This window comes from Bidens hawaiensis, unplaced genomic scaffold, assembly GCF_021521415.1.
Source record: "Bidens hawaiensis isolate Kalapana, Puna unplaced genomic scaffold, B.hawaiensis_p1.1 tig00019320_1, whole genome shotgun sequence".
In the NCBI taxonomy this organism is placed as follows: Eukaryota; Viridiplantae; Streptophyta; class Magnoliopsida; order Asterales; family Asteraceae; genus Bidens; species Bidens hawaiensis.
The window spans coordinates 61,721-87,520 of NW_027492928.1; the positions used below are offsets into that span (position 1 = coordinate 61,721).

Consider the following 25,800-nt stretch of genomic DNA (forward strand, 5'->3'; position numbering starts at 1 on the left):
ATTTATGCATATAATATAAATCACTAAATATTGACGGTAAATATAAAACAACAACGGCCTAAGCCCAAATCTTAAACTCACAAACTTTAATAAGCCTTTATTTTCTAAATGAAAACCTAAAAATTAATTGGTGTTTAACCTTGTAAAATTATGCAAACTAGGTTTTATAACCCGCGCGTTGCGCGGGTTTTTGTCTAGGCTTTATAACTTGTGTGTTGTGCGGGTTTTGTTTAGGTTTTATGTGTCGCAACATGTCTAGGCTTTATAACTCGTGTGTTGTGCGGCTTTTTGTTTAGGTTTTATGTGTCACGTGGATTTGTGATTATAATGTAATTAGCCGCAAATTGTAGCTAGTGTAATGCAAAGCATAGTTTTATTAGAATAAGTGTGATGATTGGCACCCAAAATAAAAACACAAATTGCAAAAGTAATATTAAATATGTTACTTCATGTTCTTACATAAATATTTTTGTTACAAACATAATTGATTCTATTAGACTAACTGTACAAATTAATGTTATCTTATTCTTATAAAGAACTGATTCTAGTATCTTTACCCTTAGCGTTGCAGCGGAATCCGTTTTTTACATGAAAACGTTTTGGATACGTACATAAGTAGACACTATAAGGTCGCCAACTAACATCAATTCAAGAGTGCTTATATGATTCTTCTTGGTCAATTTGTGACATCCTATCATATATGACATCTTCATTGGGTTATCTCCTAACCTAAGGAAAAAAAGTACAAACTGATAGATTTATTATGACTACACAAATGTGAATAAAGAACAATAAAATATTCTGTTTATTATTTAATAAGATTCAACTCAAAGTTAGTATAGCAATATAGGTAGTTAAAATACTTATCATACAACTTTCATTTAATAGTTTAACTCAACCTCTCATTTCAAGTCTACCTAACATACAGTCATGTTTCTATGCTAATATTCAAAGACAGAATTAACATAACTCTTAAAAGGATGTCAAAAGTTTACCTGTAGTGTCTTCAGGAAGGGTTTTAGCAAGACGGCCACTTTCAACACAGAATAGGCTTACTTTTTATCCGATCTGTTTAAAAAGCTCAATCAAGCCTGTAACTAATTATCAAGTTGCCAACTCCCAGTTAATTCATATATACGCAATATACCCCCTTAGCAACTGCTGAATATAATACTACTACTAAATAGCCCAAAATCAAGCAAAAACCCGCTCTGACCCGCTACTAACCAAAAACAATCTGCCACAATTTCCAAAAATAACCTTAGTACCCACTGAAATGATCCTAATTAGTTCACAACATGTTGGCTCGTTAACACACTCCAAATATCGACCTGCTTCTGTACTACTGACCCGAAATGAAAATATATATTCCAAATCTTCCTTTCACTTCGATTATGACCCGGGGTCAAACAACCAATGTATGAGATTTCTAAATATCGAAACCCAAGTTCGACTATTCAAAACATCAAATGCTTATAGATGCCCAAAAATTAACATGTTCAGATGACCTTATGGTCATAATCACTCAGGTCACTAAACTTATAAACATTTTAAATATTAACACCACTCATTGCCACTGTGAACAACGCACAGCACAACGTCGCCACACCATGATAATAGCGAGCTACCATCATCGCCAAGTAAAAGAGAGAAAGAACTGAATCTTGCCACACCATGATAAGAGAATATATACATTCGCTTTGCGGCGGGGTGTAAGAAACAATTGTTTTACACATCAGAAGCAATATTTATTGCAGTTTCCCCTAATTTTCTCAACCGGCAATCACTTTGTAGGCATTTCATTAAGGATGTGAAGATAAATACAACATAGGCTCAGGTACACAACATCACCATCTTACTTACGCCACCACGATAAACCACCAGTGTCCAGTGATCTCTAAACAATAGAGAGAAAGCTATGGATAAAAATTAACAATCAGTTACATAAAATCCATACCTAAGTGAAGAAATTGGTTAAAACAAATAAAATCCCTTAAGTTTGCCACAACCATAGACAACCAAAAGTCATCGGCCTCCGGCAAGCCGTCGCCTAGGGTTCCAAAATGAACCCGGCAACAGTCACTGCATCGCCATTGCCTAGGGTTTACAAAACAAAACCCGGAAACAACGAATCAGAGACTTAACAGACGGAAGCTGGTGCAGTGGTTCGTCACCGGTCTGTCGATGGTGGTGGCTACAGATCAACGACAACCGGAAAATATGAGGAAAGAAGAGAGACGAGAAGAGAGGTAATTGTTACTGTTTGCTGTAAAAACAAGTTCAGTGTGTTAAATAATGGTGGTAGATACGTGGAAGTCTGAGAGAACGGATATAGTGGTACAACAGAACCTGCGTAAGATACTACCAGCAACGCTTAACAAAGTTGTAATTTAATATAAATTGTTGAGAGCTTTACCATAAATAAAATATTATAAATTAGATTGGACGTTTTGTACAAAATTCCAACTAGTTCAAACCGTGAAACCAAACCGTTACCAACGGTTTGGTTTAAGAGTTCAACGGTTTGGTTTCGGTTTACAAAAACAAAAAACCGTTACAAATGGTTTGGTTCACAATTTAACTTAAAAATCATGAAAACCGGACTATGAACACCCCTACTAACCACACCAAGATATGTGAAAAAGTTTTTATTTTCAGGTGGTTGAAAATTCTAGTCTCATGACTAACCAACTATGGTTTTATAACTTTTCTTAAAAATAATAATAGAGTTTGGATCAAATACATTTTTTTTGGAATTCAATTTATTTATTAATTACTCATAACACAAATCAAACTACATCTGGATAATGGGTAAGCGAGCAACAAGCTGCGCCGCTATCCCCTTTTGAATCGCAGAGCCTATTCTACTAAATATAAATCCTTGGTTTCTCGGGCTTTGCGAGTCACTGTGGACCACCTTCTGCACCCGCTCCAAGAGGCGAATCGCCTCGGGAGCTACTGATCCAAAAGTGTCGAAGGCAAATGGAATGAACACGTGCTGATTCTCCAAACACGATGTCTCATGCTTAGCAACTTTTCTAGACTCTGCTCTCAAAACCGCCTGCCCCGGTACGAAACCACTGTCTCTCAGTAGAGTAATTATATATATAAGTAGAGTGATTATGTAATTACTCTATGATAATTACTCTACGATGTAATCACATAATTACTCTACTTGATTCTTACGTTTAGCACGTTAATTTCATTTGTACATTAACCTTCCAAATAATAATAAAATAAAATATTATTATTATTATGAACTTAAAAAACATTTTTTTACTCAACGTATCAAAATATTATTTCAACTACATATCTATTAAATGAATGGCAAGTAGCTCTCGTAGCTCAGTTGGTTAGAGCACCCGTTTAGTAAGCGGGAGGTCTTGAGTTCGACTCTCAACGAGAGCATTTTATTTTTTATTAATCCGCTACTTTTTAAACAGAGAATAAAACTCACAAACAAACCCCTTTCAAATTTCAACAGAACCCTCTTGTTGTTCACCTCTTCAATATCTTGATTTTTACATAATTAGTTAGTTCTTCTTGTAAACCATTCGAATCGCCATTTCCGGTAAGTCTTTGCCAACAAGTTATCTTCTTTATTAACTGTGCTCTTGATCACCTTACTTAAGATAAAAACAACCACCATTAGACCAAAACACAGCTATACCATTGATGCCCACCAACTGTTCGACCTAATGCCAGCAGCACACTAAAACCAGTTTGGTCAGTTAAGTTCATGTTATTATACAATATACTAAAATCCCATTTGTTTTATTTAAATACGAGGATCGGGAACCTACTGCGAATGCCCTATAGCTTATAAAGAAACGAACTTCCCGCCAAAAGATTTTTGTTTCGCTTATAAACAACAGATTTTCTTGATAATGTTATCAAAGTTTTTTTTCGTTTATGTTCATTCGTTTATTAAAGAAACGAACTTCCCGCCAAAAGATTTTTGTTTATACGTCTACTCTACCATTTGAGATTTTGAATGATATGCTGCATACTGTTTGAATGATAATTATTTTTCCTCCATGAACAAGATTTGTTGTAAATCAGTTAGTCGGATCAACGAAATACTCCGGCCAACGACATTTATATCCGACATTCAATCGTTTCTAGACGTAGGAAAGCTAGACCGTGCGGTCAATCTCGCACTTTCTCACCCGGTTCACTTCCATCATCCTCCTTATGTCAAGCTTTTAGATCTTTGCATTGATAAACAAGCCTATAATCAAGCGCGTATGGTGCATGAACATCTTTATGCAAACGGGTTTCATTCAAATCTACATGTAAATACCAAACTGGTGATAGTGTATTCCAAATCTGGTGACATGAAAAGTGCCCGTGAAGTGTTTGATGTAATGCCTGAGAGAAGTGTGGTTTCGTGGACCGCGTTGTTATCGGGTTATGCTCGGAATGGTTATGATAAGGAAGCTGTGAAAGTGTTCGTTCGCATGCACCGGGCTGGTGTGAAGGCTAATCAGTTCACTTACGCGAGCACTTTGAGTGCGTGTACAAGGTTGACGTCGTTAAATTATGGTTTGCAGATACAAGGTTGTATTCATAAGGGGAGGTTTATTTATTATTCTTTTGTACAATGTGCGTTGATTGAATTGCATTCAAAATGTGGTGACATCAAGGATGCTTGTTACATATTTGATATGATGTCGGTTAAGGACGTGGTTTCTTGGAATTCGATGATCGGGACGTTTGCTGTTCGAGGCAAATGCAATGATGCAATTCAAATGTTCTGGTTGATGTTTCGTGATGGTATGTTATTTCTTTAAAATAAAAGTATTAATTTTTTTCTGTTTTGTTAATATTTTTTTATAGGTATGACTCCTGACAACTTCACGTTGGCAAGTGTTCTCATAGCGTGTGCTCGAAGTAAAGATCTTGCAAATGTCACGCAGCTACACGGGTTTGTTTTTAAATTAGGGTTTGGATCATACAACAGTTTAAATGGGTCACTTATTAACGCGTATTCAAAAAGCGGAAGCGTGAGAACCGCAGACCGAATATACAAAAGCATGACTAACAAAGATACAATATCCTGCACTGCATTAATAGCAGGATATGCTAACGAAGGTAGCAATACTAACATCATGGATGCCATGAATCTTTTCATAGAATTGCGTCAAGTTCACATGAACATTGACAGTGTAATATTATGCTCAATGATCAACATTTGTGCCAACACAGCATCATTAAGTTTAGGAAAACAAATGCATGCTCTTTCGTTAAAATGTCTGGCTTTGCATGATGTACCCATGAGCAATGCTCTTATTGACATGTACTCAAAATGTGGTGAAATCATAGACGCGCGCCTCGTGTTTGGCGAAATGAATGAGAGAAATATTATCTCATGGACCTCGTTAATTGCTGGATATGGGAAACATGGGTATGGCGATGAAGCAATTTCACTTTATAAACAAATGGTGGATGAAGGATTGGAACCGAACGATATAACATTCTTGTCACTTTTATTTTCATGTAGCCACAATGGTTTGACTGCAGAAGGAAGACACTTCTTTAATAGTATGGTTAATAAATATAATATAACGCCTCAAGAAAAGCATTATTCATGTATGGTTGATTTATTAGCACGCGGAGGTGAGCTAGAAGAAGCGTGTGATTTAGTAAACAATATGCATATGAAGCCAAACGCTTCGGTTTGGGGTGCAATTCTTGGGGCGTGTAGTGTACATGGGAATGTTGCAATAGGGGAAGTTGCAGCGAGACAGTTGTTTGATTTGGACCCTCGGAAATCTGTCAACTATGTGGTTTTGGCTGGCATTTATGCAGCGGCTGGCTTGTGGGATGGTGCTTGGGACGCAAGGAAGTTGATGAAAATTGAAAACTTGCAGAAGAAGCAATCCGGATGCAGTTTTGTTCAATCAACAAGCAAGAAGCTTTTGCTTTCATAACCGAAGCTAAAGTTGCTAGTACCTCAGGTTAGTGTTGTTTTTGTCTCAGTTTTGTTCTCAAATTTTCTAAAGTTTTATTTTACAAGAAAGCATAGTTTTACTTGTATATATATATATATATATATATATATATATATATTCCATATACGCATACGCATAAAGGAATTTTTTAATGCGTCTGAATGATTGATGTTGAATACATTGTTACTAGGCTATTGCAGCCATCATTAGAGGCGGTGATTCGGTTGCAGCCGTGGGAAAAATGAGCCGCACCTTGACAGTTGCAGTGCTAGCTTGGGGCTTCTAGCAGGAAAGACACTGCTGCTAAACTGTTATGACCGACACTTCCTGGCCCGACTCGACCCATCTGTTTGTGCAGGCATAATGGAAAAGGATATTATAATCGAACAAAAATACGGTGAACAATTTTAATATGTGGGCTGAATTATTTGGGGCTTCAGGATTGATTCAGTTTGTAGGAATAAGCTGGAAAAGAAAAGACAAGAGTAGCATAAAGTGCAGTTGAGGTTGATTAGTCTTTAAAATGATTTTAAGTTAAGTATATTATTTTAATGTTAAAAAATGTCCTTTGAATGAATATGGTACATTAAATAATATGTAAGGTGCTTTCATGTTTGGCATGTTGTTAAAAATATAAATGCAACCTGTTCACCTAAAGTTACACTTCCTTGCATTCAATATATTTCCAATGTTTTTTATTATTAAGTAAATAGTCAAAGACTATGAGCGTAGTCTAACTTGACACAAACATGAAAACTTTTATGATGTCATACACATGAACTCGAACATGAAATGAGGTTTCGTTATATAACATGAATATTTTAGTTTTGATTGATAATGTCTTAAAGTAACGTGAATGTGTATATAGAATAACTATATCTAAACTATAAATATAGATTAACCGCATTTTGAACGCAAAAAAAAAAAAAAAAAAAAAGGAGTCATTATGCGAACCCGTCAGAGGGGGTGAGTGCCGGAACCACCCGCCCGAGCACCAATCACCGGCCATGCAGCCACAACGTCACCTACTGTTCTTGACCACGCCAGAACACGCCCATATCAGCGCCCCATTACCCGCCCAACCTACAAGCACAAACATGCTCTAAGTCCTTCCTCTCCTCTCCTTGGGCTATACCAACCGAAAAAAGTTCCTGTCGGATAAAAAGTAGCGAGTAGCGACAATCCCGTTAAACTCACAAATGACTACCCTTGTGTGCTCCCTCCAACCTCAACTTAAACACGACATGTTTAGCTAAATGTGTGTGTTAGACATGCACAACTCAAAAATAAAATTAAAGGCTCAAATTACAAGGACTATGCGGCCATTATCTTCAAACTCAAGGACTCCACATCATCATCATCATCATCATCGTACTGATTTCTTCTTCGGTGAAGTAAGCAACAACAGATAATAATAATAATCATAATAATAATATTAAAGAGTGAAACAATTTGTGTTCTTTCTTGACACCCACAAACAAGATTCTTCATATGGTGTTTATAATAATATTATTATCTTTTTAGGGTTTCTGATCATCAAATGGCCTCTGCTTTTCTTTCAAGAACAACACTCTTTGCTCGTCGTTTCGTGTCTTCTTCATTCATCAACCAAAACCCACAAACGTTAGCTTCTGGGTTCTCTGTAAGTGTAATCTTTTTGCTATTTTACATGTGGGTTTTCATTGTATTGACCTAATTTTGTGATTTAGTTATCAATCAGCTGATTGTTGAATATAATCTTGAAAATGTTTGTTTTTTTAAATAAAGATGCAAACTTTATGTGCTCCAGGTTAATATTAAGATTGTTTGATGGGGTTTGATTAATATAGCTCTAAATGGTGTGGTTAAGAGTTATTTATTTGTTTATTTATTTATTTATTTTGCTGTTTTTATGCAGAAATTGTTGTACTTTAACCAACAAAACTTCAGTAAAACCATAGCCCTATCAGTTTCTTTACTTTATTTAAGTACGTTACTCGCTAGCTTTCGATATCATGTTAGAACTTAGAAGAGGTGTTTGGCTGTGTTGTTAACCCCGAATCAGCTGATGTGTTGAATATAATCTTGAGATTTCATTTATTGTCTTGTTTAATGAATTATCAGTTGAAATATAATGTTTGATTTTTTAATTCATGATGCAAACTTGATGTGCCCAAGCTTAATATCAACATTATTTGATGGGATTTGATGAATATATCGCTAAAGAGAGTGCTTAAAGAATTATTTTTTAGCTGTTTTAATGCTTATGCTTAAGTTATTGTACTTAAACCACCAAAAATTATAATTAACAAGAGAGGTGTTTGGATGTGCGGTTAAACGGATAATTAAGTTGTTTTTTTTTTAAATGTATTGTGATGTATGATATTTGGTTATTGAGGCTTAAAAGGTACATATCTAAGAAAAATGATTATTGAGCTTAATATTAAGTTACTCATTAAATTTAAGCACCTGATTTCGCAATATTGCCAGCTTAATATCAACATGATTTGACGGGATTCGATTAATATATCAACATGATTTTTGGCACCTGAAATCCGAGATCAATAGTTAATTTTGACTGTTTATTCTTTGAATTATTGTACCTTAACCATCAAAGTTTTATAGTTAACCATAGCACTTAGGGCCGTGCTTATCATTTTCTTTATTTTATTCAATCGTGTTACTCATTAGATTTCAAAAAATATATCAAAAGAGGTGTTTGGATATGCGGTTAGACGGGTAATCAAGTAAGAGTGTTTTGACAAAATGTATGATGATACATGATTTTCTGTTCAGAAGTTGTTTTCAAGAAAAATGATGATTGGTTACATTTTTTTTATTATTTTCAGAAGAAACCCTTTCAGTCGTGGGCTAGCCCGACCTGTACGACATACAGGAACTCTATATTGGTTCGTGGTGATATGGCTACAACTGTGGCTGGATCTCCAGCTTCCTTTTCAACACGGTCCTTGTCAACTGGTGAGCCCGTTGTTTCAGTTGACTGGCTCCATTCCAATCTGCGTGAGCCGGATTTGAAGGTGCTCGATGCATCTTGGTACATGCCCGATGAACAGAGAAACCCACTCCAGGAGTACCAGGTGTGTATATAAGTTTTAAAATATCATTGTTTCTTCTTTTAATAACTTATTTGATTTTATTTTTTTTGTTAATAGGTTGCACATATTCCTGGTGCTCTTTTCTTTGATGTTGATGGGATATCAGACCGAACTACGAATGTGAGATACCGTCTTTTAACTTGTTCTTATGTTCATTTTTTGAAAGTAAAACTTAGTTGTAGACTAGAAAATGATACCATAAATAGATATTTTTCACGATGTCATGTTTTTGGCACCATCACTATATTTGTGGTTTAGTACGTCTCTAAACAGGTTGTTTCGGTTGACCCACTATTACTTTTTTTTCCATTGTATCAAATATGATTATAAAAACTTGATAATTGAAATATATATATATATATATATATATATATATATATATATATATAGGGTGAGGATCCTAAGAGAACCCTTTGGAAATTGAGAACTTTGAGAACCATTTTGAGCCACAATAAAAACCCTTTAAATTTAAAAAAAAAATATAAAACAAAAAAAAAACGAAAATTTTTTAAAAGTAAAAAAACCAAGAAATTTTATTTTTCATCCCGGTTTCATAAAAAAACTTAATTATACACATATTTATATTTTTATTTAATCTCGATTTACATAATGTACACATATGTACGTTATCATTTATCTTAATTGTGCATATGTGAATAAAGAATAACTTGTATAAAATTAAAAAAATACGTATTATACATATATGTATAATTTTGCTAAGCCAATTTATGTTTTTTATGAAACCGGGATGAGAAACAAATTTTTTTTTGTTTTTTTTTTACTTTTTTTACTTTCGCTTTTTTCTGTTTTATAATTTTTTTAAAAAGATTTTTTTGAGTGGTCCAAAATGGTTCTCAAAGTTCTCAATTTCAAAATAGTTCTCAAATGATCCTAATCCTATATATATTGCAAATTGGTGTAAGCATTTAGATACACTTTGGTGACCTTAAACTCCAGTAAAAGTGGCACATATATGTTTTAATTAATTTTGTTGAATATTATTGAGCAGTTGCCACACATGTTGCCATCCGAGGAAGCATTTGCTGCTGCTGTTTCCGCTCTCGGTATTGAAAACAAAGATGGAGTTGTTGTTTATGATGGTAAAGGGATCTTCAGTGCTGCACGTGTCTGGTGGTCAGTTATATAACCATTATATATTTCATAATAACTATGAATAATATAAACTAATTGTAATCTTATGTGAGCTTTAAATGGGCTTTAATTTTTTTTTAATAAAAAGTCAATAATTATTATAAGATACTTGCGTAGGATGTTTCGAGTTTTTGGGCACGATAGAGTATGGGTTTTAGACGGAGGGCTTCCGAGATGGCGTGCTTCAGGATTCGATGTTGAATCGAGTGCTTCTGGTGATGCAATTTTGAAAGCTAGTGCTGCCAGCGAGGCCATAGAGAAAGTGTACCAAGGCCAGCCTGTAAGCACGTAACACTTCTACATACATAATATGTTTACAAGATTATCTTTTTCTGAACGGTTTTTTGATGAAAGTTCATTGCTTTGGCAGGTTGGTCCAGTCACATTTCAAACAAAATATCAGCCGCATCTTGTATGGACACTTGAACAGGTTTGTAGGATATTCATTAAGAAGCTAAATAAAACAGACCGAAATGAAAATTAACGACCAAAATGAAGATGATATGATTTTATTTTATTTATTTATTTATTATTTGTTATTTAAGCTTAGAAATACAGTGTCTATCTTTGACACAAATCTGTTATGATTGTTACAGGTTAAAAAGAACGCAGAGGACCTAACATATCAACACATAGATGCTCGATCAAAAGCCAGGTATAAGAAATCAAAATTTGTGAACTTTTGTATAAATAGCTAATGCCAACTATGGCTATTTTTATCCTAATCTTATTTTTTGAATAAAATTATTTGGGAGGTTATATGCATAAAAATACACTTTGGTCAACTTTAGACGCATGCACTTTGTTTTCTTTTTAACTATTTGTTAATATATTTTTTGCTTGTTTGGCCCGCCAATCGTGTTTGGTTATGATGGTGATTTTGATTTGTTTCTCAGGTTTGATGGTGTTGCAGCCGAGCCTCGAAAAGGAATAAGAAGTGGTCATGTTCCTGGGAGCAAGTGCATTCCTTTTGGCCTGGTAATTAAACTATCTTTATTAACTGTAAAATACATTTGGTGATTGCAAGGATTAGAATTGGAGTTTTGGGTCGACCCGTTTGAAATAAAACACAACCCAAATTGACCCGTTTATAAGCAAACGGGTCAAAATTGTCACTTTAGAATTATGTGGTATTTTATGGTAAAAAAAATAAAAGTTAGAACTTGTTATCGCGATGAGACGTCAAGTTGAGAAATCAAATAGTATTCCTAAAAGAATGTTCATTCGACAATTTTTATTTTTTTTAAATTTTTACAGATGTTAGACACCTCACAGACACTGCTACCTGCAGACCAGCTCAAGAAAAAGTTTGAACAAGAGGGTAAAACCAACTACTTTTAATTCAAATAAAAATAAAATGTAACATTATCAATTTATAATTTTTACATTCCGTATGTATACAAAATTGTTGTGCAGAGATCTCGTTGGACAAGCCTGTCGTAGCTTCATGCGGGACTGGGGTTACTGCATGCATTCTTGCATTGGTGATGTTTTTTTCTCTTTTCTTTTAATTTGAGAAAAAAAAAGAATTATTTATTAAATTAAATATGTTATTTTTTTAGGGACTGCATCGACTTGGGAAGACGGATGTTCCGGTTTATGATGGATCTTGGACAGAATGGGGAGCACAAGAAGATACTCCTGTTGCAACTTCAGCTTCGGCTTCAAGTTGACGTTATTAATCAGTGTTTTAATTTGGCGGTGTTTTCTGATTTAATTCAACTTGAATGATTTTATGTTTTGGATAAAACATGGTTTTGCCTTTGTGTTGCTATGAATCAAGTATGGATTCGGTTTAAGGTTATGTCCGCGTTGTGGATGTTAAGGGATGAATGGCATACTCATGTTGATGAGAATAAAGCAGGCAATTATTTATACTCGTGTTGACAAATATTGAATGCAATTAGAGTTCGGAACTGATGGTTTCGAGTGTGCTTTCTCAACGAAAAAAATTAACATTGAATAACGCTCAATTTTATTAACTCAAATATTTGAATCTCTCTGTTACACTAACGTGTCTCTTCTGTCACTCTTATGAGACCGTAACTCGGTTCATCTATTTTATAATGCCAACCCAAGTTACCCAACTTAACTAAGACATTACATGTTTTAGTTTCAATGCAATTATGAAACATATTGTAATCAGGATCACAATCACCATGACAGACTTGCTCGTCAATATTAATCTTGTAATTAGGATCAGAATCAACATGACCGACTCGCTCGTCAATATTAATCTTTCAAGTTCACCAACTTGTGACTTGAAATTTGAATTTATTGTCAGTTCCTTTTTCTCTAAAAAAATTCCCCTTTTTTAACCATTCATACCAAAAAAAATAAAGCAAGCATCATAACAATGGCAAAGGCTAAACCACAAAACATATAGATCATTTATACAATGACTATTGATTCCAATTCAAAAAACCATCAATGCTCATGGTCACTGACTCACAGGACCTTTTTATTAACTTCTAGTCTCAACTAAAAACCCTTAAACCAAAAGTTGGGTTCAATTTATGACATACTTCTTCTCACCATGATTTTCAGCAAAAAAAGAAACATTAAATCATGCATCATTCAAAGCAAGCACTCCAGGCAGTGTCTTCCCTTCTAGAAGCTCCAAGCTAGCACCTCCACCAGTCGAGATGTGGCTCATCTTGTCGGCTAACCCAACCTTCTCCACGGCTGCAACCGAATCACCACCTCCAATGATGGTTGTAACCCCCTTTCCGCTAAGTTCAGCCAGTTTCTTAGCAATAGCCTGGCAACAATATTATTCAATATCAGTATTATTATTGAAACTTTAGAAACCAACAAACATAGTAACATACCTCTGTTCCAGCAGCAAACTTCTCAAACTCAAACACGCCCATAGGTCCGTTCCAGATAACAGTTTTGGTAGTATCTAAAGTTTCACTAAACGACTTGATAGAGTCAGGTCCAATATCCAATCCCATCCAGCCATCTGGAATTTCATTTGCAGGAACAACCTGAAATACAACAATAAGTCAATAACACACCTTTTAGCGACATGAAACACAATACGAAATATGATTACAAAAGTTCCATTATTTATAACAAACCTTGCTGTTAGCGTCAGCAGCAAACTTGTCAGCAATTACGACATCAGACGGGAGTAAAAGAGACACCCCTTTAGCCTTGGCCTTTTCAAGAAGTGACGTGGCAAGATCAAGTTTGTCTTCTTCCACAAGTGATGATCCAACTTTGTACCCTTGAGCTTTGTAAAAGGTAAAGATCATACCTCCACCGAGCACAAGAATGTTGACTTTTTCTAGTAGTGATTCGATTACACCGATTTTACTTGAAACCTTTGACCCACCAACAATGGCAGCAAATGGTTTAGTGGGGTTAGATACAGCTCCAACAAGGTAATCAAGCTCCTGAAAACATAACATAGGTAAATAAATTGTTAAATATCAACTTATTATGGTTTCGTGAAATGAGAATAATATATATTAATATACCTTTTGCATGAGGTATCCAGCAACAGCTGGCTTTAAGTGCTTTGCAACACCTTCAGTGGATGCATGTGCTCTATGTGCAGTACCAAATGCATCATTGACGTATAAGTCTGCTAGTGATGCAAGCTTCTTTGCAAACTCGGGGTCGTTTTTCTCCTCTTCCTTGTAAAATCTGACATTTTCGAGAAGCAAAACACCACCTTCTGGGAGTGCAGCCACCAATTTCTCAACCTCAGGACCAATGCAATCATCTGCCATCTTGACCTGTTGTTATAACTTATATGTCAATATGTTAAGAAAATACTTCATAAGAACAGTTAAAATAAAGATCCATCAACATGCTGGTATATTAAAGTCCCTAAACATGTCAAAATACATGTAACTAACCAATTCTGGTATATTGAAGTCCCTTAAGAGTGCGAGTATTTTTGAATAAATATAATGACTTGTTACCCTTATTTAATGAAGTGACATAACACTTTTGTACCCAAAAAAAACTATACTAGCTTATTTTGTTCAATTTAAGAGGTAACATAGCATGATTCTTAATAATATTTTTTCACAAACACTTGCATTCTAGGCAGGCCTAGTTACTTTGATATACAAAAATTGGATCAAGGGACTTTCCCGTGCACTTTTTATGTAGCACAATAGAAAGCATGAAGTGAAGATAAATGAAAAACAAACCTCAACTCCAAGGAGCTCAGATAGTCTAGGCACAAGTGGCTTCAAGCTGTATTTTGGTGTGACACCCTTTGGTCGTCCCTATAAACACAACAATATAAAAAACCACATCTAATTCACAAATCTAAACTCAAAACACAGATGGTATAAGCTTTATCGCTTCAGAACCAAGTGATATGAATTAACATGAGGAATTTGAAATCCACATCGTAGTTAAACAATCAGACAGTGCAGATCTAAGTGATAAGGATGAAGATTACAGGCAAAAAACCTATTCAGTTCATGTGATTTGAAAGTAGACGAGAGCACATATATCACAAACAGATTGCAGATATACACTTCAAATAATAGCAAAATATACACCAGATGAAACGAAATGATACAAGCAGTTTCACTACAGATCTAAGTGATATGTATGAACATAACCAATTCGCTGTCCATACCATACTTAAACAACCAAACAGTGCAGCTTTAATTGATGCGAATGATGATTACAGACAAAGAACTTATTCAGTTTCATGTGATTTGAAAGTAGACAGAAAAACATACATCACAAACAGTTTACAGATATACGCTTCAAAGCAATATATACACAAAATAAGACAAATTGATATAAGTAATTTCACTTCAGATCTAAGTGATAAGAATGAACATAACCAATTCGCAATCCATACCGTACTTAAACAATCAAACAGTGCAGCTTTAAGCGATACGAATGAATATTACATGCAGAAAACCTACTCGAGATCACGTGATTTGAAGGTAGACAGTAACACATACATCACAAACAGATTACAAATATATAATTCAAATCAAAACAAAATATATACCAGATAATACAAAACAACATAAGTAGTAACGCTTGGGATCTAAGCGATACGAATAAACATAACCGATTTGAAATCCACACAGCATCAAACATTGCATATTTAAACAAAAAAAAAACTAACGGCAACGCATATATCACAAACATGTCACACATATACAAATTCAAATCAAAACAAAATATATACCAGATAATACAAAATGACATAAGTAGTTTCGCTTCGGATCCAAGCGATACGAATATATCACAAACAGTGTATATCACATTTATATACAAAATGATAATAATATATATACCAGATGAGACGATAGGATGACTTTTGCACCATTAGACATCAAGTATTTGATGGTAGGAACCGCAGCACGAATACGCGTGTCATCGGTGATCTTAAAGCTATCATCCAACGGCACGTTGAGATCAGCCCTAACGAAGACTCGTTTCCCCTTGAGATCTGCTTCCTTCAAGCTGCTAACACTCTTCTTTGTTGCCATTTCTTATTAATAAACAAACCCTAGAATGAACAATAATAATAAGTTATATAATATGTCGATTAAATCGGATCGGAGGATAATATTATGCAGATTTGATCAGAGAGAAACAGAAACCAAGGATACAATGTGCCTTTTTGTATCAACTTTGTGTGGCTTAAAATGGCACTTGCTTGGCTGGTTGAAAACTAAACTTCTATTATAAAATGTGAGGAGTTGCTGATATTAATTAAAAAACTATAATAATAATAATAATAATGATAATTTTAACAATAATTACCAGTGATGGTAATTGATACACCTGATTATCTTTATTTCTTGAGTACTAGAGACTAGAGGTGTACAAAACCGGGTTTTTTGTCTATGGTTTTTAAACTGTACCGGTTTGGTCAAACGATGATCAGAACCAACTCGGTTTAGAAACCTTTTAGGAGCATGAAAGGTCGAACTGGTCGAAATTAATTCAATTTGGTTTAGAACTAGTGTGCTTGTTTTGAGACTCGATGTGTTGAAACCGGTTCGGATTGGATTGTAATGAACTGGTTCCAACCCGATTTTTTTTTACATCTATACCAGAGACTCGTTATATGTGAAAAAATTTCATTGATCTGTCCTTATAAAATAAATATTTGGTTAGGTTTTATTAAATAAATAATAGTGAAAAGTTTACAAAATAATTAATTAAAATGTTTGATTCTAGAGACCAAATACCTGAAGAACAATCAATGGATTAATAAAGAAACAAGATGACTTGGTAAGACTTGAATATGGTAATCTTCACGCCTTGATAAATGATATCTTTTGTTTAATTAGGTTGCACCGACGTCACGCACTCACGCCTATATAATGTCATTAGGGATGGTAGTCAAACCCGGACCTGACGGGAATACCCGTCCCATTAAGGTTTGGGATTAGCTTTGAAATTTTTTGCGGATCTGGAACGGGTTTGGGATTTATAAAATACCCGGTTACCCGGCCTGATTACCCGATAACATTGACCCATTTACCCAATTATATACCCGGCATAATTTTTTGTATATATTTGTTATACATATATAAATACATATGTTTAATATAGTAATATCAAAAGTAGTATTTTTGATTTTTTGTTAACCGGTGCGGTGGTGTCGTTCAACTAATTGACTAAAACATACAAGATTTAGTAACATTAAAAAAAAGTATATTCTATTATATTTATATATATTGATCAATTAAAAATAATATGATAATTCACTTTCTGATCAAATTCTTATTAACTAATTAATTTATTTGTTACGGTAGCTAATATGTCCACTTTTTTCTACTTTTTTTTAGAGTTGTATATTATTTTGAAATTAAATGTATCATGAAACTAGAACGATTACTATATCGTTTTGGTTGATTTGGATTATTTTACGGTGATCATTTTTTTTAATTGATTAGTTATATATATTGTCAAAACCCGATAGAAACCCGATTGATTTTATGTCGTGTGTGCACGGCGAGTATTTTTAATAAACTAATGGGTACACCCGAAACCCACGGGTATGCCCGATACCCGATGGATAATTACCCGATAAAAACCCAACGGGTTTGGGGCGGGTCTGGGACGGGTTTTTATAATCGTGTTTTTATACCTAACCCGTCCTAGACCCGACACATTGCCACGCCTAAATGTCATTTAGTGTGTTTGTTATTTAAATAAAGGTTTAGTTTTTTTTTTGTGTAGTTGTATATTTTCGTGTTTTTAGGAATAAACAAAAAAAAATTTAAGGTATTTGACAGGAGTATTGCCTATGATTAAGAAGTTTTAGAATAGTTAGGGGTGCCTATGATTAAGGTTTACCAAACTTTATAATGTAATAATGCCTTTCAATATTTGTATGTTACACTGATAATCTTAGCAAATCATATGTATGTTTTATAAACTTATATATATAGTGAAATCACATATTCAGATTTTGAATATTATGAAATTAATTATTTTACAATAAACATGCATCCATTATAACATAACTAATTAAAAAGTTGCAAATCCTATCACAAACACTAGAGCTCCATAATATTCATTTCGATCACTTGACTTAGAGCATTAATACCTCGTTTATCTTAGTTTCGCACTAAAATTGATTTGATTCATTGTGATGCATTCACTAAGTAAACACAAATTGGTCAATAATTATTTATATAACTCATATATAAATATAATTATTAATGTTCAAAATAATGAAAACTGATTTTTATAAAAAAATTTAACAAATTATAGCAAAAGCATAAATAATTTCAAAATTTCCATTCCAATAAAACAAACTTAAACAAACAATAACGTCTAAATTCAAATCGTTCTACAGAAGTGGCAACATAGAGTTAATAATAAAAACCACATAAACACAAACTTAAACAAACATTAAACTTCCAAATTCAAATCACTCTTCAATTCTTCTTCTTGGCTCGATCCATACCAAAATCAATTCCACAAACACATCATTATGAACCCAATATCCACTATTGAATAGGAGTGACAACAACAGAGAGTTAATAATAAAACAGCATAAACACAAACTTAAACAAACATTAAATGCCCAAATTCAAGTCACTCTTCAATTCATCTTCTTGGCTCGATCTTATGAAAATCATTTCCACAAACACATCATTTTGAACCTGATATTGATATCTACTATTGAAGTGGATTCTCAAGTTCGTTACGACTTAGATCAAGTTGAGTCACACATTATTCTATGCCCCGCATGTCTATCATTAATATTGGATCCACTTATGATGGTCCATATACATCCCTTTGAATTCACAAGTCTTATTAACTCCGTTGATATCAGATTCCTGATTAATCAACGGCTCCAACCGTTCAATTAATGACCTGTACAAATAAATAAATAAAAATGTGCTTGATGGTTAACAAATCAAATTAGGTTTAAGATGAAATAGATCAAATTATGCTTTACCTAAACATTTTGGGTAACAAGGGCAGCTCTTTCAGTTCTAGCATCACTTGAAATTCCATATGGTAAATTAGGTAGCTTTTCTGTGCCAGCCATGAATAAGAGCGTAATTTCTTTAAAGACGTTATTGGCTAATGACAAATGACCAATCCTATTGCAAGATTTATTCTTCCTGATTTTTGTTGTAGCAAAAAGCTAGAACTCAATATAGTGATAACCAACATACATGGTCACTACTAGTTTATTTATGTATCTACTCAATCACAAGATAAAGGAAGGTGACGTGAAACACAAAACACAACAACAACGAAAGTAAATTTTTAAGAGGTATATGTGTGACCGAGAGAAAATGACATATATATAGGGAACTTTTTATTTATGACCGTTGCACAACATTAATTTTTGATTAATGTATTTATACTGAAGATTTTTAAATTTGAACGTTACAAAACAACCATTTTTACGATTCTTTTTTTATTTACAGATAATTTATAATTTTTGAGTTTTTGAATTTTGAAATTTGAACGTTACAAAAACGTTCATTTTGTGGTGATGCTTTCTTTTAATTTAGAAAGTTATTAGAAATATAAAATAAAATAATAAAAATAGCGGTGAGCAAGAAACTGTTTGAAACCGCCAACGAATCGTTTCACACCCCGAATTTAAGACATAGAAGTGTGATCAATAGTTTATACATGTTTTATGATGTGCTAAAAGTCGTTATATAATTTATTAACTAAAATATAATAATCTAGACACTAAGTAATAATTCTAGACTTAAACTACTAACCGACAAATGCACCGGTCGACTCTAGTACAGTTTAGTAAGTCAGGATAACAAACTCACAAACTCTTTAAATTATGTTTACTAGCTAAATTTAGACTTAACTACAGACACGACTATTTATTTATCATTAAAAGGCGGGGGGGGGGGGGGGGGGGGTACTAAAAACTAAGATCAAACTAATTAATAAAATTAAGAATGACTCGAGTTAGAACCTGGACTTAATTCAAATGATGGCAAACAACCACCTAGGTTAGAATCCCTAATGCATCAATTATCACATGGTATAAAATGTTAAGTTATGGAACCGGGATCTTAAATTATTCACTTAAGGGGAAACCTAACCTAACCCACGACCCATCTCAAAGAGACACATATGGAACCCTAATAAGTTATTAAAAATATTAGTTTAATTACATACGCTTACGATCTCTAATTTATTTATGACAAGTACCGCTATAAGAAATCTTACATTACAGCGTGGAAATCAAAGGTAATTTAATGAACTTACTCGGCTAGATAAACAAAGATGATAAATCAAATCTAGACGAACTCTTTACAAAGAACAAAATGTAACAATATAAACAACCAAGACTTATCACATAATCTATCACCTTACAACTATTTAGATTAACAGCACACTTAGGTTTACTTGATTAATTATTATTGTTCCTATGGTTTTATTACAAATCAACCATAAACTAGTAAAAACACACAGTATATGACATAACAGAATCCTATCACATGAAACAATCACCAAAGAAACTGTGAAACAATAGAACTCATCAAACAATCCTAAGCACACATATGCATCGAATGAAAATCAATAAACCACTTGCTTGATCATAAAGCCACAACAAAAGCAAAATCCAAACCAAAATAAAAATCAACAAGAGTTCATCATAAAAGGTAGGCGGTGAGGCGGTCAAATAAGTTTAGCCTAGCATTATTACATCAAACAAAATCATTACGTTACCAGGACTAAATCCAAATTTGATCTGTAAACGCTCAAAACGATATCTTTATAAACAGTGACGGAGCTAGACCATAATCTTAGGGGTAACGCTAAAAAAAATAAAAAAATTGCCGTATTTCTTACAATGTAACCAAATTGTTTTTTTACCGTTTTTCTTACAATAACCATATTTTTTTAATGATATTTCATACAATGGGTTTTTTTTAACTTGTCTTTGGACTGATATCATATTTTCTTGTAAATTTTGTTTAAAAGTATTACTTATAAGATTTTGTTGTTTCATCTTTCAAGTTCCTATTTTTTGAAAGGACAACAATTTATACCATAAGTCCATAATCATATTTCAATTTACACAAAAACCCTAAATCCCTAATCAATTACAATTTCCAGTTTATATTATCCGAATATCCAATAAACCATAATCAATCATTCAATTACTACCAATGGGGTGATGCTCCATTGCCAAAGACAAAACCTTTAAACACCTAGATTTGGAGGGATATGTCTTGGTTCAAATCCTATAGACATCAAAAACTAAAAGAAGTTAACTGTTAAAAAGAAATCATTTGATTGTCCATAAACAATTTCAAATTAACAATTTATATAAACAAATAAACAATTACAATTTTAAGTAGAAGTAGAATAATACATAAACTGAACAAGTAGAATTAAAACTGTGGACGAGGAGTGGGGGGGGGGGGGTTGAAGGAGCACCGATCGTTGGCACTTGGCTGCACCATGCAGGGGTCAGGGAAATGTGAGGTGTAAGCCATGGCTAAATGAAACTTTGTTTTGTTGAATGATGATGTCCGACCTAAACCAAGCGTTTAAGCATAAGGGTAAAACAAACATATGGTTTTATTTAGTTTATGCTTAAATTTATTTGGGTTTTAATTGGTTTCGGCTTTTAATTTACTTGGTCTTTAAACAAACAGGGGTAACACTATATTTTTTCATGGATAGTGAAATACGAAAATTGACCAAAACATATAAAAATTTGTATTACCGGCGAAAAGTTGAGGGGTAGCGGAGGCTACCCCTAATTATATACTAGGTTCGCCTGTGTTTAAAAAAACACTCAAATTATATAATATATTGTTCCCCCTAATAATAACTATAAAATAGGATCATCTCAGCCGTTGAAAGTGTTGAACTTCAAATCCTGATCGTTTAAACCCTTAAAAAATGTTCTAGAAGCAGCAGTTTGTGGAGGTTATGCACTCTCTCACCTTCTCTGCAAACTGTCGTAAACCAACCCCACTTTCACCTATTTCCTCTCCTCAATCTCCGGTAGCAAACCGTCACGAACACCTTAAATATATAAGCAATTGCTAATTTGTACGAATTCCTAGCTCTATCATCGATATTCTTCTAAAGGTATGCAAAATTCCTGTATATGTGATTTGAATAATTGAAACATATCCACCCGTAAAGATGATTTGAGTAAGTTTTGTTTCGTAAATCTCCAAATCTGATTTGTGATGTGTGATGCTATGATTGCAGGTGTAGTGGCTGAGACTCATCATAAGGAAGTGCCTTAATCGTTTTCAATCAGCTCATAATACATGATTAGGTCATATTCAGTCAGCACTTGATAATATAAGTTCTCTCGATATTAATTCAACTCTGTCACTTTTAAATCCTTCTGCTTCAAACACGGGGCTGCGGGAGTGAATCAATCAGAAGATTAAGTGTTGATTGCATTGTTCAGGTCTTACTTTATTTTAATCTGTTTTGCCTTTTGACCGTATAATAGAATAGAATTTATCAAAATAAGATGATATTTTCAAACAGATGATCAAATCACAATTGGAAGCACTAAATATGGTTGGAGAAGTGTTTACTTGATATTCGCAGTAGCTGTTGATGATGACTTGTGCCAATTGTTGAAAGTGCTATTGAGAATATAGAACACGGTATTTGCATTGTCGCGTTTTCTGTATGTATTTATATTCTTCTCTTTTAAAGAAAAATGGTTATGACAGCTTATCAATTATAATCAAACACTACATGAATATTGACCTTCGGCCACACGAAAAAAGTGTGGACGTAGGCCTTTAGCCACACACATTTGGTTCAGGTCATATGTGGCCAAAGGTCGCGACACCGTGGGTATGATGTGGCCACACAGAGTTTTTAGTGGCCTTATGTGGTTACAAGTGTGGCTAAAAGGTACAAGCATTAGTTGCTGGCCATCAAGAAGCCTCTCCAAAAAGTGTGGCTAAACGGTAGAAAATGCCCACATGACTATTTACTATGAGTGACCATTGCATCTATATAGCCACATGAATTCATGTTTCAGCCACATGAATTTTATATTAATGTGGCCAATAGGGTTGTGTTAAGCTTGCATTGTGACCTATACCATGTGGATATAGCAAAGAAATGGCCACTTAAATTTAATAATAGGGTGGCTAATTATATGATATAGACACTAGATATTACATTAAAAGTGGCTAAATATGTTTACTTGCCACTCAAAAATTCCTTTGTAGATTATAGTGTGGCCATTGTCTTACCGTTTGTCACACAAAATGTTTTTCCTAATATAAAGTGTGGCTATTGTAAAACTTTTCGTCACACATAGTGAGGTACTGTGTGGCTAATCATATCTTATAGACACTGGAGGTTATTGTAAATGTGGCTAAAAATGTGAACTTGCTAGTCAAAAACTCTTTTGTAGTTTGCGGTGTGACCATTGTTTTACCGTTTGTCACACATAATGCTTTTCCTAATTTAAAGTGTGGCTATTGTCAAACTTTTCGTCACACATAGTGAGGTACTGTGTAGCTAAAAATATCATATAGACACTGGAAGTTGTTGTCAATGTGGCTAAAAATGTGAACTTGCTAGTCAAACACTCTTTTGTAGTTTGTGGTGTGGCCATTGTCTTACCGTTTGTCACACATAATGCTTTTCGTAATTTAAAGTGTGGCTATTGTCAAACTTTTCGTCACACATAGTGAGGTACCGTGTGGCTAATCATATCTGACAGACATTGGAGGTTGTTGTCAATGTGGCTAAAAATGTGAACTTGCTAGTTAAAAACTCTTTTGTAGTTTGTGGTGTGGCCATTGTCTTACCGTTTGTCACACATAATGCTTTTCGTAATTTAAAGTTTGGCTATTGTCAAACTTTTCGTCACACATAGTGAGGTACTGTGTGGCTAATAATATCATATAGACACTGGATGTTGTTGTCAATGTGGCTAAAAATGTGAAGTTGCCACTCAAACACTCTTTTGTAGTTTGTGGTGTGGCCATTGTCTTTACCGTTTGTCACACAAAATGTTTATGTTGTGGCTAATGGTTATTTATAGACTCTAATTTTTGTAATTTCAGGTGTGGCTATTGTCTTACTTTTAGCCACACCTATTTAATGTGTTCTATGTGGCCAAATTGTGTGTAATTAGGCAATATATAATTATTTTTATTTTTTGTGCAGTAATATAAAACAACATGACAAAACAAAATTAGAAACAAATTATATTAACAATAATATTCACTTAAGCAAATGTATATGCAAAATATCTTACAAAATACAAAAATAACAACTACCTATATACTAGCTAAGGCGTCGGTTTTCTTGGCACTGCTCATTGTCTTCTGTTTGGTCACCCGGTCAATCGTTGTGTACTTTGCCTTTGCCTTTGCCTTCTTGCCAGCTCTGTCTGGTTCTTTTGAGGATGGGAGTGGTGGTAGCTGGAACAACAGAATATGAAAAACAAATATGTATAATTAATGTCGTATTTTGTAATTGAATAGAACAAAATAGTATGCATACATACATACCGAACGTTCGTTTAACTGTTCGTGAACCTTTCGGCGGGAAGTTCTTTTATCTTTGTTCAATTACGTTAGTTTAGATTATAAACAAACGAACATAAACGAACACAAGTGTTCATTTTTTAAACTAAATGAAAAAGAACATAGATATTTGTTCGGTTAAGTTAAAAGGGAACACACCTCCTGGTCACATAAGATTAGGTGTTCTGGCCAAGCAACAAAAGTACCAATTTCATTGCCAACATTCGTAATTTCACCTCCCTCACGTGGAATAATTGCTTGTTCCTTTATGGCTCCATCAATACTAACTTTATAGCAACCCTCCGGGATTGCTTTTCCATGCAACTGTTGTGGAACCGGTGACCAATAAACTTTACCATTTGCCACCTTGTTACGCTTGTCATGCACACACAAACGACACTCATACACCTATAAACCAGCATGTGAAATTAAGATGGCTTAGTTGAAGTCAATATATAAGTACATACCCATGTTGGTGGGAAATTAACAATGTTTCGCACAGTACATACCTTTATTTCAGCAGGTGGGGAAGCTTCATCCGTAGATACATCAACTTTTCTTTTACGGCTTCTCCGTTTTACCTAAAAACCATTCAATGAACCAATCAACAATTAAAGGAAAAACTGAAATTGCCAAATACTTACTGATGGTTTTTTCGAGCCGTTACTATCCGGAGTATGGTGTAGTTGTGTTGATGCTTGGTCAACATTGTTCTCTACATGCTTCATTGGTAATATAACAGAAATTGGAATTGTAAGACTTATTAGGTTATAAAATATAAAAACTGAAACTGCCAAATACTTACTGATGTCGCGCTATGGGGATCGACTACCGTTTGGTCAACACTTTTTTCCACAGACTTGGCCTGCAATTCGGTAAATAGAAAATGAGCACACTCACATTGGAAACGAATTCTAAAAAATACTGAAATTGTCAAATACTTACTGATGTCGCGATATGGGGAGTGGGTACCGTTTCGAAAACTATTTTATCCGCAGACTTGGGCTACAATTAACTTATGCAAAATCAGCACACTCACATGGAAAATTAATTATTAAACCAAATCAATCAAACTGTCAAATGCTTACCGGAGAAGCGGATTCTTGTTGCACAGCCTCACATGAGGTTAAGATGTTTCCCATAGAACTGGCCTACAAATCAATTTATTAGGTTATGGAAAATGAAAAATCACATGGAAAGCTGTAAAAAACAAAGAAACTGTCAGATACTTATTGGTGCTGGCATTTTATTTTGCGCCACAGCACTAGTACTTTGGTTAGAACCAACCTGGTTGGGAACATGATTTACCTACGAATTGTGACAAAAACAGTGCCAATTATGTACGTCGAATGCATTAATTATTATGTAGCATACGTCACTTACTTGACTTGCTGGCATTTGCGGCAACAATCCTTCGAGATGTCTGAACCTGGCCTAAAATACTAACTGTTCCTTCTCACGGCTTTCTAGCATAACATTCGTGGATTCAAGTAGAGTCGTCAACCTGTTCACCACTTCATCGCTCTGCACCACCTCATACTCAAGTTGGACAATCCGTTGCTTAAACGAGCCTTTTACCCGACTCACACCCCAATATTTACCTATTGTCAATCCGTA

At 34.2% G+C, this 25,800-nt stretch overlaps 3 protein-coding genes and 1 non-coding gene across 5 annotated transcripts; 3 read left to right on the top strand and 1 right to left on the bottom strand.

Moving 5' to 3' along the window:
- The first annotated feature begins 3,334 nt into the window (after window positions 1-3,334).
- Window positions 3,335-3,408, top strand: TRNAT-AGU (transfer RNA threonine (anticodon AGU)). The gene has a single exon. It is a non-coding gene; the product is annotated as a tRNA-Thr (tRNA).
- Window positions 3,409-4,019: 611 nt separating this feature from the next.
- Window positions 4,020-5,969, top strand: LOC143558060 (pentatricopeptide repeat-containing protein At3g20730-like). Its single transcript, XM_077046983.1, has 2 exons — window positions 4,020-4,776; window positions 4,840-5,969. The coding sequence occupies exons 1-2, from the start codon at window positions 4,038-4,040 to the stop codon at window positions 5,931-5,933; spliced, it is 1,833 nt and encodes a 610-aa protein (XP_076903098.1). The 5' UTR covers window positions 4,020-4,037; the 3' UTR covers window positions 5,934-5,969.
- Window positions 5,970-7,374: 1,405 nt separating this feature from the next.
- Window positions 7,375-12,076, top strand: LOC143558067 (thiosulfate/3-mercaptopyruvate sulfurtransferase 1, mitochondrial-like). 2 transcript variants are annotated; one of them, XM_077046988.1, is made up of 11 exons: window positions 7,375-7,596; window positions 8,783-9,031; window positions 9,107-9,169; window positions 10,059-10,183; window positions 10,319-10,481; window positions 10,572-10,631; window positions 10,798-10,856; window positions 11,098-11,179; window positions 11,459-11,522; window positions 11,618-11,685; window positions 11,764-12,076. In XM_077046988.1, exons 1-11 carry the CDS (start codon window positions 7,495-7,497, stop codon window positions 11,872-11,874), a joined length of 1,146 nt encoding a protein of 381 aa, XP_076903103.1. In that variant the 5' UTR covers window positions 7,375-7,494; the 3' UTR covers window positions 11,875-12,076. The 2 variants fall into 2 exon arrangements, with proteins under 2 accessions (XP_076903103.1, XP_076903104.1); XM_077046989.1 differs by having other exon boundaries at window positions 8,786-9,031.
- A 468-nt stretch (window positions 12,077-12,544) lies between these two features.
- LOC143558068 (phosphoglycerate kinase, cytosolic-like) lies at window positions 12,545-15,693 on the bottom strand. The gene is made up of 6 exons (XM_077046990.1): window positions 15,490-15,693; window positions 14,371-14,448; window positions 13,687-13,947; window positions 13,285-13,602; window positions 13,033-13,191; window positions 12,545-12,962 (listed from the first exon to the last, which is right to left on the bottom strand). The coding sequence occupies exons 1-6, from the start codon at window positions 15,682-15,684 to the stop codon at window positions 12,768-12,770; spliced, it is 1,206 nt and encodes a 401-aa protein (XP_076903105.1). The 5' UTR covers window positions 15,685-15,693; the 3' UTR covers window positions 12,545-12,767.
- Window positions 15,694-25,800: the final 10,107 nt, after the last annotated feature.

What these genes read in the sequence shown, in the direction of transcription:
- LOC143558060 (XM_077046983.1), top strand. Translation starts at nt 4,038, where the DNA reads ATGAACAAGATTTGTTGTAAATCAGTTAGTCGGATCAACGAAATACTC. An exon ending in CTGGTTGATGTTTCGTGATG is followed by an intron (nt 4,777 to 4,839) that starts GTATGTTATTTC and finishes ATTTTTTTATAG; the next exon opens with GTATGACTCCTGACAACTTC.
- LOC143558067 (XM_077046988.1), top strand. Translation starts at nt 7,495, where the DNA reads ATGGCCTCTGCTTTTCTTTCAAGAACAACACTCTTTGCTCGTCGTTTC. An exon ending in ACCCACTCCAGGAGTACCAG is followed by an intron (nt 9,032 to 9,106) that starts GTGTGTATATAA and finishes TTTTGTTAATAG; the next exon opens with GTTGCACATATTCCTGGTGC. An exon ending in TATCAGACCGAACTACGAAT is followed by an intron (nt 9,170 to 10,058) that starts GTGAGATACCGT and finishes ATTATTGAGCAG; the next exon opens with TTGCCACACATGTTGCCATC.
- LOC143558068 (XM_077046990.1), bottom strand. Translation starts at nt 15,684, where the DNA reads ATGGCAACAAAGAAGAGTGTTAGCAGCTTGAAGGAAGCAGATCTCAAG. An exon ending in CTGGATACCTCATGCAAAAG is followed by an intron (nt 13,603 to 13,686) that starts GTATATTAATAT and finishes TTATGTTTTCAG; the next exon opens with GAGCTTGATTACCTTGTTGG. An exon ending in AGTTTGCTGCTGGAACAGAG is followed by an intron (nt 12,963 to 13,032) that starts GTATGTTACTAT and finishes TATTGTTGCCAG; the next exon opens with GCTATTGCTAAGAAACTGGC.